This window comes from Trachymyrmex cornetzi, unplaced genomic scaffold (assembly GCF_001594075.2).
Source record: "Trachymyrmex cornetzi isolate Tcor2-1 unplaced genomic scaffold, Tcor1.1 scaffold1118, whole genome shotgun sequence".
NCBI lineage: Eukaryota > Metazoa > Arthropoda > Insecta > Hymenoptera > Formicidae > Trachymyrmex > Trachymyrmex cornetzi.
The window spans coordinates 132,129-148,430 of NW_017295674.1; the positions used below are offsets into that span (position 1 = coordinate 132,129).

Consider the following 16,302-nt stretch of genomic DNA (forward strand, 5'->3'; position numbering starts at 1 on the left):
GCCACAAGTCGATACCGTTACACGTATCGACCGAGAAAGATGAAAATAAAACAATAAAAACATAAACTTATGTCTAGCCTAGAATTTTACAACGCGCTACCACTACAAGCACTTGCAGATTATTTACGATACTATTATTGTTAATTCTTAACGAGTACTGTTAAGAACTAGAGAGATGATTTTTCGCAAGAGATGCATGTTTACATCGCATTTTATAGCAATAATCATATTAAATTAATATTATACATATACACAATGGACACCATCGTTCTAGAATTATCAATATCTCATTATTATTCACACACTATTTCACAGATTCTAACCGCAGACTCTAACCATGATAATAAATTTATAACTTAGTACCTACTAGCGACTAGATAACGGTATGCATAGATCATCTATAAGCTCAAACAATGGGATTTACTAGGGAATACTACGGGAATAGAATATATTGACTCCTTTTACACTGAGCACTTTGTAAGTTGGTACGCGTATTAATTAGTAACTTTCTATTAAATTATAATAATTTCAGCAATGTACTTAAAGACTAATGCACTAAATTGGTATAATATGCAAAATGATTAATACACATATCATGTATATGTTTACACATATCGCCAAAGTTAAGATAAATCAACAGAAAGTTACTAGTTAGTACCTGTATCAAGTGCACGATATAAACTAGGCTACTAATATTGTCTGCTGTGTTCTCGTTATTGCCTTCTGATTGCAACGACGACGTAATTTAGAGATATGTTTTTCTCTTTGAGTGATTTTTCGTTTTAATTAATACAATATAAATGTTTGCTAGATTTATGAACGTTTCTTAAAATATATAAAAATTTTCAAGTATTTAAATAAGACATTTCAGTTCTATGTATAATAATATACAAAAGAAAAATTGCTATCTTTGTAATATAACTCAGAAGAACTAAGATGTAATAAATAATACAAATAATTTTGGTATAAATTTCCGAATAAATAATTGTGTCATCTGTTTAAAAAGCACACAGCATGCAAATGTTCTCATCAACAATTTCAATTCATTACGATTGCCTATGGAAATGTTTTTAAATCTTTAAAATATCATAAACGCACTTTACAAACACAAAGCTTTCCGTTGCGAATGCTCTACGCCTTAACAAGCTAAATGAAACAGAAAACCGGTATTGTCTTTCCATATTTCAAATTATTTTCCCTTTAATTATTTACTTGTCATTAGTCGCTATGTTACACGAGAATGTGGACGAGATGTTTCGTAAATCGCTAGCTATCAATCACTATTTTGTGAACAATTATCATAGCAATTGATTCAAACATTGAAAAACAAAACGAGTAGTAATACTCAATTCCAAATAGATGTGAGAATTTTGATAAAAAGTCGAGAATAATTTGTACATTCATAATTCTTATTCTGGAAATTCTGATTCAGATAAATTATCTCTTCAGCCTGCATGGCTCTGATTAGCTTGAGCGATCGATGCGTTTAAGGATCTTACAAATTGACTAATTTTAATCTTTACTGATCTGATTCTGTTTCCTTCAACCGTAATAATTATCGGGTCAATTATTTTTGAACTGATGAACGATCGCGCGAAGTATTTACTTTCTCAAATGTAGAATGATCATCCACCGTTTATTATAACTATCAGCAAACTTATGAAACATCTCGTGGTCAATTCGTGTGAATTTTCTCTCTGTATACAGACTAGTAACATGTACATGATATATTATCTATGGCCGGTATTCATAATCGGTTCTATATTTAAGACAGTCTGAAATAGTTTTAAGATGTCATAAGCCAATCAGAGGCTGGTGTACATAGTCGTACATAGTCACGATTCTTATATTTAAGATCGTCTTAAGTACAGTCTTTAGATGTTATGAACTAATATCAGAGAGCCATATTAGCATCTTAAGACATTACTTAAGAATGTCTTCTAATAAGAACGAACTATAAATACCGACCACAGAGCTGTATTAACATTTTCAAATATTACTTAAAACGGTTTTAAAATAAGAATGGATTATAAATACCAGCCTTATGTTCACCGCTTAAACGACTAGTGTATCATTGCACCCATAAATAACCTTTTACCAATCGACTTATGTAACCCATTCCCTTTTTATAGTCCTTTCCTATCCTCTTGATAATGTACAGTATATGCAAAAAAAAATGCGACTCTTTTTTAATCATTATTATGTTAGCTGAATATGACACAGTAACGCCATCTGTTGCATAATGGAAGCGTCACTTTTGATATATCATAAAGTTATAATAATAATTTTATATTCTTGTTAATCTCTCTCTCTCTCTCTCTCTCTCTCTCTCTCTCTCTCGCATTAAAAATGTTCGATAAAGAAAAAATATACAATTTGCTTCATATCCAAGATCCAAAAATTTGTCAGCTTGTGGATTGTCACCTTTTCGCGTATTGTATTCTGTGTTAAAAAAATTGGTACCTCTAAATTAAATATTAGTGTTCTCGAACGCATGTACGAACGGAACGATACAAAAAAATATTGAGTATCTTGAAAAAAAAAAATGTGATTTTGCTTAAGTAGCAAAACCACATTTAATAGTGTCAAATAGTCGTACGATAGTAGAAGAACTAAATATTTATGTTTTAATCAAATTTGTCCCCGACTACTCATTTTATTTGACTAAACCGATAATTGAAATATCAGTTGTGAGAGTCGCATTTTTTGGCGCTTACTGTATTAAATATTGCAACGCGGAGGCGATCAATCAACATTGACTTATCCACCAATTACTCATGTTACTCTGAAGAATCGGAATCAGATTCGGCCGGTGCCTCGGGCGTTTCTTGAACTTCTGGCATGGTCTCAGGGATTTTCTTCGATCCGATCGTCGCCGAGACATACGCACCCGGTCCTTCGCCTTGCGTATGCTCAATCCCTACCCTAAATAACGTTTGATAATACAGAAACATTCAACAAATAATATTAAATTAAATAAAAAGAAACAATTAGAGGTATATTCGAATTCTCATCCGGGTGTCATGTCATTTTTGTTTAATATTCGATAAACAACAAGGATGGAGTGATATCTGGATGACACTCGGGTAGGAATCTGAACCCAGCATAAATGGATTGTCTTCTTATAGGAATATCAAACGCTTATTAATTTTAATCGAATAATTCGTCGATAGATATACTGGAAAAGTTTGGAATTCTTATACTATATAATTTATAACATTAAAATAATCTTTTAGAACTTACCTGTATTCGTGACGCGACAAATTTCGAACATATTTCTCTGGGGGCGCATCACTGTCACTGTTCTGGAGACTGACGCTCCTCGCAGTCGTATGAGATACTTGCGTCGCCGGCATTGTAAACTCCACGTAACAATATTCCGAGAGGTTTTCGGGGATTTGATCGTAAGAGGTGAGAGCCATCCGGCAAACCAGCTGATGTGTCGTGTACGCACCTAGAAATAACCGCAAATAACTGAAATTGGACAAGAGCCAACAGCAATCATGTGGACGATGATTTGAACATATATTTAAACCATTACGCGTAAAGCTTCTATTTTTATGCAGAATCTAAATATTCTTACGTTTAGTAAAGTTAGTATTGTTCAGATTTCCAGAATTCAGTTTTTTAGTTCACAAAATAGAATAAAATCGTAATATAAAGAATATAAAGTATAATATAAAAATTTGTTAACAACGAAACAAAAAAAATTAGAATAATTTGTTAATCTCGACTGACGCTATAGTGGCACATAGAAAAGCGTAAGCAGTAAGCAAATCAGTTCTTTTATTCGCTACTACTTACATTATTGTCTTACGTTCTCGACTATGGTCGATCGTTTATGTCTTACTGCTTAGGTTTTTTTATACACTTTAAATAAAAAAAAGTATAGGCAAGTACCTTGACCCTCTTTTGGCAACCTGGGCATCCTCCATACGATGGCACGATGTTGATGCTCATATTTCGCCTGGCCGGAAGTTACTTCCATTAGCTGCGGTTCTAACGTATCGACAGCACCCAAGAATCTCTCGATACCCTTAATCTTCCCTGTTCTTCTATGTGCTGATTTTACCGAGCCATATCTGAAGTGTTTCTCCACCCTAAAGAGGTAGATCCAACACTCAGGTATAGGGAAGCGAACCATCACGTCTTCGCATGGTATTTGGCCCAATTTTCTGGATGCAAAACCAGGCACGAGAATGTCTGCTCTCAACTCCACCTGAAAATGCGTAAAAAGAGATCAAATAATGCAGCTCCAATAAACGTGTCACTGTGAAAATTTGTTGCGCGTCGCAAGAATGAGAGGAATGAAAAGAAATTTTAACAAAAAAGTTTTACATAAAGCCCAATATAATATTTTTATAATAGAACGGAGAATGACAATACTACCTAATATAACAGATAGAAGAAAGATACGATGATGGCTAAAATCAACAAGAAGTTTTCGCTTTTATTTAAATACTGTACGGAAAGTTTATTGAAGAAATGGAAAAAGGGAAAATTACCTTGTTCCCGGTAACGCACATAACAGCTTTTAGCTGAAGCGGTAGTTCTCTATTTTTAGGCGGTCTTACGCGAAACCGCATCAGTTCAATGTAACATGCATCAGGTGGCTTGAACCTTAGAAGATATATGTTAGTAAAGTATTAGTTGTAAAATAAATTTATAATTTTATGGTTAAAATACACACGTTGATTAGTTAAAGGCAAAATTATGTTAGTGTCTTAAAATAAAGGTACCTTATATTATAAAGAAATTTAAGCCTATTATTATTAACATGCTTATTTGTAATTGCAAGGAAGAAATTGTTAGAATTATTAATGTTTATCTGAAAAAAGTTACACTTATCGATTTTATCATAGTAAAGTACATACTTTATTATCCTTGATTTTTCGTACTCGTCCTGCTGAACGCATGAATGGAACTCGACGTTCTCCAGGCGAATCCATTCTTCCGTTACGACGGGGATGATATCGTGCCTACCAACAACCTCTTTACCTTGTCGCCACATATCATTTATTCCTAATTCTATGTCGGGCATACCTAAACAATAAATTAAGTTTCATAAAAAATCTAAATTGTAAGAACACAATTTTTTTATTATGATTTATTTTTTTAAATATAGCGCAATATATTCGCAATTGTTGTGATATTTACCAGAAAGGAAACCCAGGAAGAAAAGACGAACACGTGCGATTTGCTTGTCTACGTGACCTTCTGCATTCTGCTCGACATACAGCTCATCCACGACTGTAACCTGAACTTCTTCCATTTTGTAAGTTAGAGCCCGATCACGATGCGCCGGTAACCTAAAGAGTGCTTCCTCGATAGCACAAGAAAATTGTTTCATGTCCTCGTAACATTGGGAACCAAGTTTGAATAACTGAGAAATCTGCACACATTATGGAATGTACAGATGTATTAATTGTACTGCTTAATATTCGTTGGAAATGATTTATATCAAGAACTAAAAAATTTACCTGAGGTGCGTGTTCAACAGGAAGACCCAATTTTTTCAAATCACTCCCAAACTCTTTGACGCCTTGATAATCCCCTTGAATAGCGTATGCTGCGAACTGGCTGAGTTTATTTGTAAGTCGTTCCGCTTTCGTGACCTGGCCGGGTCGCACGCCAGGTCTTTCCTTATAGAAGATGTATTGTAGCTTCACTGTAAATATCTTCCCGTACTGATCAAATTGTTGAGCGCCAATGTCCGACACCGAATAACAAGCGAGCAGGGGTAATTCTTGAAACGGATCTTTGTCGTCTTTATTATTGAACAACTGAAGACTCGGATTGTCACCCTGGTAAACCAGTTTGACAAAAATCTTCTTCCAGAAACGTTGCCCTGTAATTTTCTTTTTGTTCGGCTGTCGCAACTGCATCTCCCAACCATCGCCGGTGTAAGTTATCCGCGGGAAATCCTCAAGCGGTTGGCTAACATCCTCATCAAACAAAGGAGTAGGCGGGGTTTCCTGAAATAAGAAAAAAAAATTTTATTCCATTTATCCATATATAGGACTTAATCAAATTTGTTGCATTTTAAGCATCGCACAGTTCTTTCATATGCACATTTATGCTCTTAATTTAATTAAAGAACAAAAGACAAGAACTGCACGTAAAAATATATTTGATTGATGGAAAAACAATTTAAAGTAACGCGGCATATAATGATTTATCTAGTGCGAATACCTGAGAATCTGTCCTAGCCATTTCGGCTGTCTGTGCAGTTTCAGATACCACAGCATCCTGCGCGATTCCAGATTTATCAAAGGGATTGAAACGCGGCGAAGAATCCGCATACGCAGCGATTTGCGGACTTTTTGGCGGCGGCGCTAACGTAGGTACAGGTCCACCTTCTATTGCTGTTATCTGATCTCCTTCTTTTGGTCTAAGAGATAAATAGAGAACTGATATTACCTATGCACTAATGTTTGAAATAAATATATATTTGAAATAGTATGATTATATTCTTGAATCTAACTGTGTACAGCAATTCAGACAATAATTGATAATTTTTCGACGTTATTACTAATAAATATCTCACGAATAGCATCAGAAATAAATCAATCTAAAATTTCTTTCTTATTAATCAGTAGCTTTTTCCTTAACTTACTTGATAAACACACTGAAATCGGGCCCCTCGTCCGATTCCGCAGACTCAGATCTTTTTACTTTCGTATCCGGTGGTGGAGCCGTCATACTTAAGAAGGAATCAAAACCATCAGATTCTCCAAAACCAGTAACCGCCGCTTCCAAGCCAGCTACTGATGAGTCTCCCCAAACTGAAAAGAAAATGGTTATAAATAGTTAAGTTAAAATATAAAGTTACAAGTTGTCTTCGTATATACCTACCATCGCTGGAAGTGTCCATAGCGATTGGTCCGCCACCGAAGGCATCCAAGAAAGGATCTCCGCCATTGGTTTCTGGTTCGGCAGCCCTATCAAATTTGGACGCAAAAGCATCGAATGAGTCGCCAGTATCCTCGATCGCCTTCGTCGTAGCGGCGAAGTTATCCAATTGTTCTTCGGGCCTGTAAGCCTCGTTTCCAGGAAATTCTGTTCCAGGAGTCGGACTGGTGGAGATCAGGCCACTGCTGACCTCCTTGATCGGTTCTCCGAAATCACCTAGTAGATCCGAGGCAAAGGCTGACTGCGTGACTTCCGGAGCAAACAAAGGCTGAGCTGCAGTTGCGAAGGGTGCGGGCATGGTTTCGACTATGCCGAAGGGCGTTGTCGTGGTTGTATTGGTCATGGAGAAAAAGTTCGCATCAGCGTCGGTAGAAACCTGTTCTACTTCTATAAAACAATTTATAGAATATTATGTAAAATATAATAAAATTAAAGCAATGTAACATTATTCAGATGAATTGATGTTTTTATTTATTTTATTTTCATAAACAAAAAAAAAGAGAAGAAATTTTCTAACCTTGGAAGAGTTCAGTAGCTGCTGTCAACGTAGGTTGAATCGCAGGGACAGGTTCCGTGAGGTCCAAAACAGTACCAGACTGTCCAACGTCTGTTTCTATGACCGCGAAAGGAGTCGCAGAGGTCACTGAAGGCCGTTTCTCATTACTAATAATATCTTCCGGATATTCCATTCCAAAGGTAGGCTGCGCTTGCGGTACCACTTCCTCTTCGCTCATACTTGCGAAGGGATTGTCTTTGGTAGTAGTAGTCATTGAAACTCCAGTGATAAGACTGGTAGTATCCGTATTAGTGGTCATGGAAGTAGAGAAGATACCGGTCGAGGTGACTTCAGAAGGCGCATCAAAGAGATCCATGATGTCTTGATTTTTTGGCGGCTCAATAACTTTATCATCTGGAATCAGATCCGGCACATTGCTGTCGACGTCCAGAAGATCGGCAAAGCTGTGCTCCGGAGTAGGTGACGGGGAGTGTATCAGCGTGGGACTGGGCGTTCTAGTTGCTTGCAAACGATCCAGAAGATGGTTTGAGGTAGCGTCCATTGCTCCCGTAACTGACAATATCAGATCCTTCGTGTTCTTGGCAGGTGGTTGTACCGGTGGATGCGGTATCGGTGGTGGTTGTGGTCTCGGTGGAGGTGGTCTTGATGGCGGCGGCTTTCCATTCTTCGACGGAGGTGTTGCCGCTGGAGATGGTTGAGGCGGACTAACGATCGTCGGTTGTTGCTCGGCTGTTGTCGTCGTCATCGTACCAAATAGATCTACATTCGTACTATCGGACGTGACGAAAATATTTGATGATTGGCTAGTGAAGACGTTGGTTGCTGGCGTATTAGTGTCGGCGATCGCTCCGAATCCGGTATTCGGAGCGGTACTTTCAATGCCAAAGGAGGCAAACGGATTAGTAGAATCGACGGATATCGGTGGTTCGTACGCTGTTTGGTCGCTGCCGAAATTTAAAAAAGGATTCTCGCCCGCGCCGGAAGTTGCCGCGTCGGTGAAATCTTGGAGAAAAGGATTGGAAGCCTGCGGGGGCAAACCGCCTCCCGGTTCCGTCGCATAATCGTCCATTAAGAACGGATTACCACCCTTGGAATCCATGATTGAATACACTCAAAAATTCTGATTAAGAGTTAATTGTAACAATTGTTGAGCGAAATCTTTTTTTGAACTGGTACTTCCATAAAAATAGAATAGACTAATTTTAGTCTGTTTGTCTGTACTCTGCGTGTTAGGCAGATATTTTTTGGTACAATTTTAATTCATCAATTAACACAGCATTTTTGGAAATCTTCCGTTAGATTATAATATATGTAGAAATTATTGCTACGTAAGTAGAACATAAGAATTTAAGCTCTTCATATAGCTTCAAAAGAAATAATCAACTTGTATACCTAGTTTGATTAACAATGAGATATTCAAAAGATTGCTCTAAAGATTCTGAAAAAATAGAACTGTATATAACAATTGATAATATTACTTCATCAGTTCGGATTCGAGCAATTTCAGTTCGGTCCGCCCAGGCTCGATAGTAGCGAAGCTAGTATCGAAGGGATCCACGTCGTCGTCCAAAGTAAGATCTTTATTCTGAAGCGGCGTCAATACTTTGTCGCCGGGATCTTGTCCGTCCAAAGACAAAAAGTCTTTGGATTCCTTTACTTCGTCCGCTCTAGGATCGAAGTCGTCGATTTCCGGGATTGTCGATGCTACGATGGGTACCACCGTAGGTAGAACAATAGAGCGCGGTGGTGGTTGTTCAGGAATTTGCTGCAATTCACTCTCCAATATTTTCAACTCCGCTTTACCGGGCAGAATGTTCGTCGCGATAGAAGTGTCGAAAGGATCCGAATAGGAAATCTCCTCTTCCACGATAGGTTTACTCTCGATTCTAGGTGTCAGAGGTTTTGCGTCGACTTCGATTTCCGCATCCAATAAGCTCTCCTGCCTGTGGGGTTCTTGTCTTGATATCACTTCCTCTTCGACTTTTTGTATCAGCGACGATTGTAGCTGCGCAAGTTTTAAATTGCTCGGTGTGACCGAGGTAGCCGTGAAATCGCTCTGTCTTCTGATTGGTTCTGCGGTGGATCTCGGATCGAAGTCGTGATCGCTCAAACTATGAGGCAACTTGGGTTCTTGTCTCAACAATTCTGACTCAATGAGCTTGAGCTCGGTCTTGCCTGGCGCGACGTTATTGACAAAACTCGTGTCGAATGGATCGACATCTACTTCATCGTCCTCTGTTGGTAATGACTCTTCTATAGACTTCTGGGAATAGTACGGTGTCAGCGGTTTAGAGGGTAGTGTCTTCTCCTCTTCGGTAGTCGCGAGAAGGTCAGGTCTTTTTGACGGTGTCGGCAATTCAAACGCAACAGCTTTGTTTGGAGCTAGTTCGAGAACTTCCGGCCGGGAAGCCTTTCTCTCGAGATTCGTTGGAGTCGCTTCGACCTTCTCGTCCTCCTCAAAGTTAACAGTAAAGACAGGCTCAACTGGCGCAAATTGAACAGGCGCGGATGGTCTAGGTGGTGGCGGTTTTGTGGGTAGCTGCTTTACTGACGCCTCATCTTTCCTTGGATCAAAATCATTATCGTCCTCGACGCAACTGTTGGATTGCTCACCGAGTAATTCTTTTTCTAAAACCTTGAGCTCTGTTTTGCCAGGTGGAAGCTCTTTCACTGCAGACGTATCAAAAGGATCAACGTAAGTGATATCCTCGACAGGCGCTATTGGTTCGTCCGCCAATTGACTAAGATCAGTGGTCGAACCGCCTAACAAGTCCTTCTTTGATGATAGCAAACTGTTATGATTATCTTTCTGTTCTTCATCTAACTTCAACAGGCCAGTTTCGTAATCTCTGTTAAAACCAGCGGGATCAGTTAGTGATATGGATACTTCCGAGACAGGCAGTTCTTCAAGTTCTTTCTCGATAAATTTTAGCTCTGTTTTACCTGGTAATATATTATCCGCGAATGTAGTATCAAACGGATCGGCCTCGTCGACAAAAGTAGCCGCTTCGAAGCTGGCCTCAATTATCTCTGTCTGAAAATCGGTTGTTTCAGGCTCCTTCGTGGCAAATGGATCATCGGCTTCCTTGAGACAAGTCGACTCATTTGGCGAGGCGTTTAAATCAAATTCAGTGTCATCCAAGTCAGGAATTTCTTCTAAAATCGTTTTCTCCTTCAAAACTTCGAATTCAGAAATATCTAGTGGACCATTCGATGTTTTCTCAGTCGAGGCTATGTTCTCTTGAATAACTGTAGCAGTAAGGGGGCTGACTGGTCTTGGTAGCACAGGCGGTAATTTCGTCAAATCAACGGGAATATCAGGAAAATCGCTGTCATCATCTAGCAAAGTCTTTTCTATTTCTGTCGGTTCCGCTACGACAGTTTCCACCGACGGCTGTTCCGCCTCGTCAAAATCGTCTAACAATAGATCTTGTTGAATTCGAGGTCTCCTTCCCTTGGTGATCTTGCAAGTGCTTACATAGTCGATTCTTCCCGATAATACCTCAACAGCATTGCCTAAACTGACTAGCTTATTGCCCTTTTTATCGACTGTACGAAGAACCTTATCGGCGCTGGTGGTGTCAAAGGGATCGTCTCCAGTCTCTTCTTCGGTCGGACTGTCTGGTATGTAAGCTAATTGAACGTCGATGTTTTGAAGAACGTCGACGTAAGTGGTGTCGAAGATATCCTCTTCGGCGGAATCCTCTTGCTCATCTTCGTCCTCTGGTACGTCTACAAAACCGTCCTCGTTAACGAGTGATTTCTCTTCCTTTGTTTCTTGACCATCGATCTCCGACGGTGCAGCTTCGATTGGATTACCCTCCTTGTCGAAGCCTACCCACCTCTTCGAGGATGATTTGTTGGAGTCCTCTTGCTTTGCCTCCTCTGGTTTCTTCTCTTCCAACGGCGCTTTTCGCTGGAAGAATGAAGTAGACTTTATCCGATCGAGGTCATTTTGAGTCTTCTTCAAAACCGAATCGACGCCAGCAGTCAAAGCCTGGAACTTTTTCCACTCGTCAGATCCGGTACCTTTGGCTGATTCGCCGGCTTCCTCAGCTTTCTGTTGGGCCTCTGCCCGTTCGCGCCGATAACGCTCGAGCTCTTCCGGATCAAACTCCTCCTCCTCCGCTCCCTTCTTGCCCTTCTTCGGCTTTTTCTTCTTCTTCAGCCCCTTGGCTAACTTGTGCATCCTCTAAGACCTACTGTGGTGCGTGAGAGGCTCCTGAAAATAAAAATCCAGATTATTGTACAAAAATATGAAATTTATTGCAATCTATGAAGAATATATTTCTCCAGCAATAAACATGATTAAATCATTGTTGAAAAAAAAAAAATCATTTTTGTTATATTTTTACAATTATACTGTGCAATTTCATGAATAGGTGATGCAAAATATTCTATATATCTTAGGACGAATAATAAAAATTTCTTAATTATTTCTACATAATTAAGACACTACGAAAACGTCTCAAAAATCATGGAATCATTGACTATAATAATTTACGTCTCCGAATAGAGAGCGATAATGCGGGATCATTGTCAAAAGAGGCCAATCGATCGTAGTGCAGTAACCGAATGTTTTTCTCCCTGGTCCTCAACTCAATTCCGTTTGACAAGCAAAAATAGCGACCGGTCGAAATAAAGGTGAAATATTTCTAGGAGCATTTCTTGGAGATGTGCTCTACGAATGACATCTAACTTCCTCACAAATGACCTGCCAGACCTGTCAAAGTCGTCGAAGACAGTTAAAGCTTTATATAGAAAGCCGATAAATTAGATTTTCGCCGAGTTCTTTGCATTTTGTCATGGAATTTCAAGCTTTTCATATTTCCGTTGTATTTCAATGACGTTGACTTGCGACGAATTCGGTAACAATACGATGCGTATTTCACGAAAATGTCTGAAATCGTACATTATATTACGCACGACGCACTATGCGAATGTAAAAGTAATAGTTTACAAATGTTTTTAACCGTCTTGCGTCTTATTATTTTATGTCAAGTTAGACAAGAATGCATCGATAGATAGATTACAGGCTATGTACACTAACGCCGTGATAAGCTTATAATCGTGTGACACACGTGTATATTTGCATTTTAATCGATATATACCAAACTTGCAAGTGTCGATAGAATTTAATTAATATACCAGCGTGTGGTACGGCAGCGGATCATCAATAAGAAGATAAACATGTACTATAATACTTTCTATTTTCGATGTTCTCGCATGGAGAGCTTCGAGAAAAAAATCGTAAACTAAAATGCGACAGTTGATAGAAGAGGTACGCATATTAAAGGGGATGGAGGATAAAATGAAAACTCCTCTCGATCATAAACACTTAAATGTGATACTTTTGTCTTTCGTATGTGACCTATGTGCTATGCACTACTCTTTGACGACGGTAAGAGCACCCTTCTACACGCACAAATCCCTCGGCGTAGTTGGGTTTTCATCACGGGTCGCCAAGCAACTCCGGCTATGAATTAGCCCCGGTCTGCAACGTAGTGATGCACATATACGTGTTTATGTAGTGTGAAGAATTCACGTATATGTGTATCACGAAATTATAATCGATATGCGAAAAAGCAAACGAGCAGATTCCAGCAACAAAAAGAAATTTCTTCGGTAATGTATATAACATCCAGCAAATATTTTTATAAAATATTGTTATACCGCAATTAATGCTAATCTATTAATACTAATTATTAGATTGCAGTCTCAATTTTAAAGTAAAAGCAGTGAGCAATCGAGATATTAAAATTAAATATAAATTAATTTGGATTTTGTTCTTGTATAAGTAAGTCAAAGAAAATGTTTATCAGAAAATGTTGAATTGCTACTTGCATGTGATAGATATATTTTCGTTGTATTATGTGCAAACATAACAAAAGGTAGCACATAAAATAATATAAGAAAAAAGGAAAATATCCAGTGGCGAAGTTTATGAAGAATTTCTTAAATTTCAGATAACGATTAGGTTAAACCGATTCCTGTTAGACGTTCTAGATTAAAGCGATCGACAGTGACTTATGTCAACGTCTCTTTTGCTTCTTCTACATAACCAAATGGAAATAAATTATCCATATCGTGAATGTTTAATAAACTCTGACTCATTTCGTTAATTAAAGATCCAAGTGCTCTATCTGTTCCTATTTCGTTTGTCAAATAGCATTTCTTTAGTATCGTTCATGAATCGATATTATCGATGATCATATACAACACAAGATACTTTAGAAATAGGGACAGCATATGACATCTTTGCCATTTTAGAAATTAAGTAACAAATTATAAATTACAAGTGCATAGATTATGCTTTAAAATTACATCAGATTTTCCAAATAACATAATATAAATATGTAAACTTTGATTGCAATAAATTTGTAAACTTTGATTGCAAAGAATTATTTACAAGGCGAGATCGTGGATGGAGAAACAAATAATAAATAGGTAAAAACTTTCAACTACGCGCGTATATTGACGTTTGAAAAACTTTTTTTAAAATTTAAAACAAATAATATATTTGTCGCATTAAACGTCAATGTCATTGTACTTAAGTTATTATAGTGTGCAATTTTATCAGATTTAAAACAAATTGAAAACAATAATTAAAGAGCTAATGAGAGTGTAGTACAGACTACGATGTGCAGAAAATCGTGTAAAAACTTTACCAGATTTCTAATCAGTATCGAATACGGGACAGTTAGCGATTCATCTATATTGTGTCATGCATTTTTTCAAATTATGTGCGTACAAAATAAAATATCAAAAAAATGTATAGAAATTATTTATATGTTTAGGAAAAAATATAAAGAGTAAGACAAGGAAAAAGCAATCATCGGACAATATCGTTAAATTTTATCTTACTTATTACTTAATTAGGTCATACCGTCAACGAAAAGATTCAAATTCAATAACCAATTGCAGCTGTCATAAAACTATATTGTAAGTAAAGGTAGCATATTAACTGTAACGATATCTCGCGAGGGCTCTGTCAGCACTTGTATACACCTGTCACTTACACATTCTACCTGAAGTCTGTCACGAGGTTTCTGAATAAGGGAAACTTGAGAGTATAAATTTCGATTATATCTCGTTTCTCGATTGTAATTTCGGCAGTTACACGCTACAATAATGAAAAAACGGCTAACGATACGAACATGTCTATTTTACATGTCTATAAAAATTTATCTTAAAAAAGCTTAATATATTATATTATTTGTTATAAAATAATATATATAGACACTCCATCCTTTTATCTGTGAGATTTTTTCGAACAAGTAAATATTTTTGGCATAGAATATCGGAGTACTTATAACTTGCAATGCAACAAAACTCCGCGAGAAACAGTTTCATAAAAGAAAAGTAACAAGTTTTCGAAAATATGAAATAATACGCAACACGCGGCGATAAAAATCAATACTCTATAAACGCAGTACTTAAAGAGAAGCTGCTAAAGGTGTCTTTCCTGCGGTGCAGTCGATCACCGGGACAAGATGGGGAAACGCAAACTGCTAAAGACCATTTTTCCTGCAACGTAATCGATCAGGTTTTCTAAGTCTCATTGCAGTTCACCGTGTATTAAGTCTTGCCACAGTAGTCGCTGCTGTGTCAGCCACATTCATCGAGACACGGGGGACTACAAGCGCCTCAAGAAACACGCGAGTGCTTTGCCGCATCTAATTTTATCTCCACCAAAGGAGTTTGAAAGCAGCGTTATGCCGATAATTCGTACTTTACATGCAGATTTTAAAGGTTCAATAAATAAACGTTTGAGTTTCTATAGGGAACAATGAATCACACTGCACGGCGTTTATGATATTTCAATTTCTCAAGATCTCTCCAAAGGGAAGGATTCGTATAAGCAACCATATAAGACATTTAACAATTCAAATTGTTGATTAACTTACGTTTAAATGCAAATTTAACTTGGTACAAATTAAGCATGCTCGAGAAACTGAAAAAGGGTAAAAAATAAAATTTGTGTGTAATCCCATCCTTTCTATATAGTATCCCAATAATAAAATAATGACTAGTCACTAGGATAGAAGTATATATCATCAAGTGATCGTATAAATCAAATTAAAAAGTCAATTATACGTTCTTTGAAGCTAATGCTACTAATAGGAGGCTAAAGAAAGATCAAAAGAAAATATTGTACCTTCTCATGCATCATGCAGGGAATATCAAAAATATAACACTGAATTAGCCCGATTTTTCTTTCCTAATTTCCATCTAGGACGTCTATTACTATGTAAGCTACGTCGTGAGAGCCACAAACCATCGACTTGCGGCGACATTAATTAAACGTGCAACTAGTAATCGTATACCATGATGGGATTTAGCAATGCGTCCAAGATTACCTAAATTCCATTTAGAATTATAGTATACGCGTTTCGTACCTAATCTAATCTCGAATAAATGGACGAAGGGCTATTTTCGATTTGGAGCAAAGCATAATACACATAACGACAATTATGCATCGGAAGTAACGACATGAGATCAATGAACAGAGATTGCGGTCGCCTGTTGCAAACGCGAAAAATTTTGTGAATCTACGAAAATAATATGCGACTTATAAATGCGCGGTGCGATTACAGGGGGATGCCGGAGTGGCGATCAATCCGGTCGAATATGCGAGAGCGCCCGCCGTCCACCGGGGGTGGCACCCTCGTCCGCCTTTCGGCTTCGCTAAACCGGGGTCGTGCAATACTTACGATTTCAGCCTCATCAGCCACGTTGATACGACACACATTTTTTTCGCGTCATCCCGCTCGACTTAGGTCCCGGGTCGCGGCTCGAGGTAGTTCGGTACTCGCAGCCGGCGTATTTGGTCCGTGAAAGAAGAACGACGACGACGACAGTAGCGGTAGCGA

General features: G+C 38.0%; 1 protein-coding gene across 1 annotated transcript; it reads right to left on the reverse strand.

Annotated features, from left to right (window-relative positions):
* Positions 1 to 967: 967 nt before the first annotated feature.
* LOC108763416 (protein stoned-B) lies at positions 968 to 16,289 on the reverse strand. Its single transcript, XM_018511028.1, has 14 exons — positions 16,144 to 16,289; positions 8,908 to 11,651; positions 8,814 to 8,821; positions 7,430 to 8,539; positions 6,856 to 7,299; positions 6,617 to 6,785; positions 6,193 to 6,391; positions 5,481 to 5,975; positions 5,158 to 5,392; positions 4,875 to 5,043; positions 4,506 to 4,620; positions 3,901 to 4,219; positions 3,244 to 3,454; positions 968 to 2,925 (listed from the first exon to the last, which is right to left on the reverse strand). Exons 2-14 carry the CDS (start codon positions 11,616 to 11,618, stop codon positions 2,781 to 2,783), a joined length of 6,330 nt encoding a protein of 2,109 aa, XP_018366530.1. The 5' UTR covers positions 11,619 to 11,651; positions 16,144 to 16,289; the 3' UTR covers positions 968 to 2,780.
* Between the last annotated feature and the right edge of the window lie 13 nt (positions 16,290 to 16,302).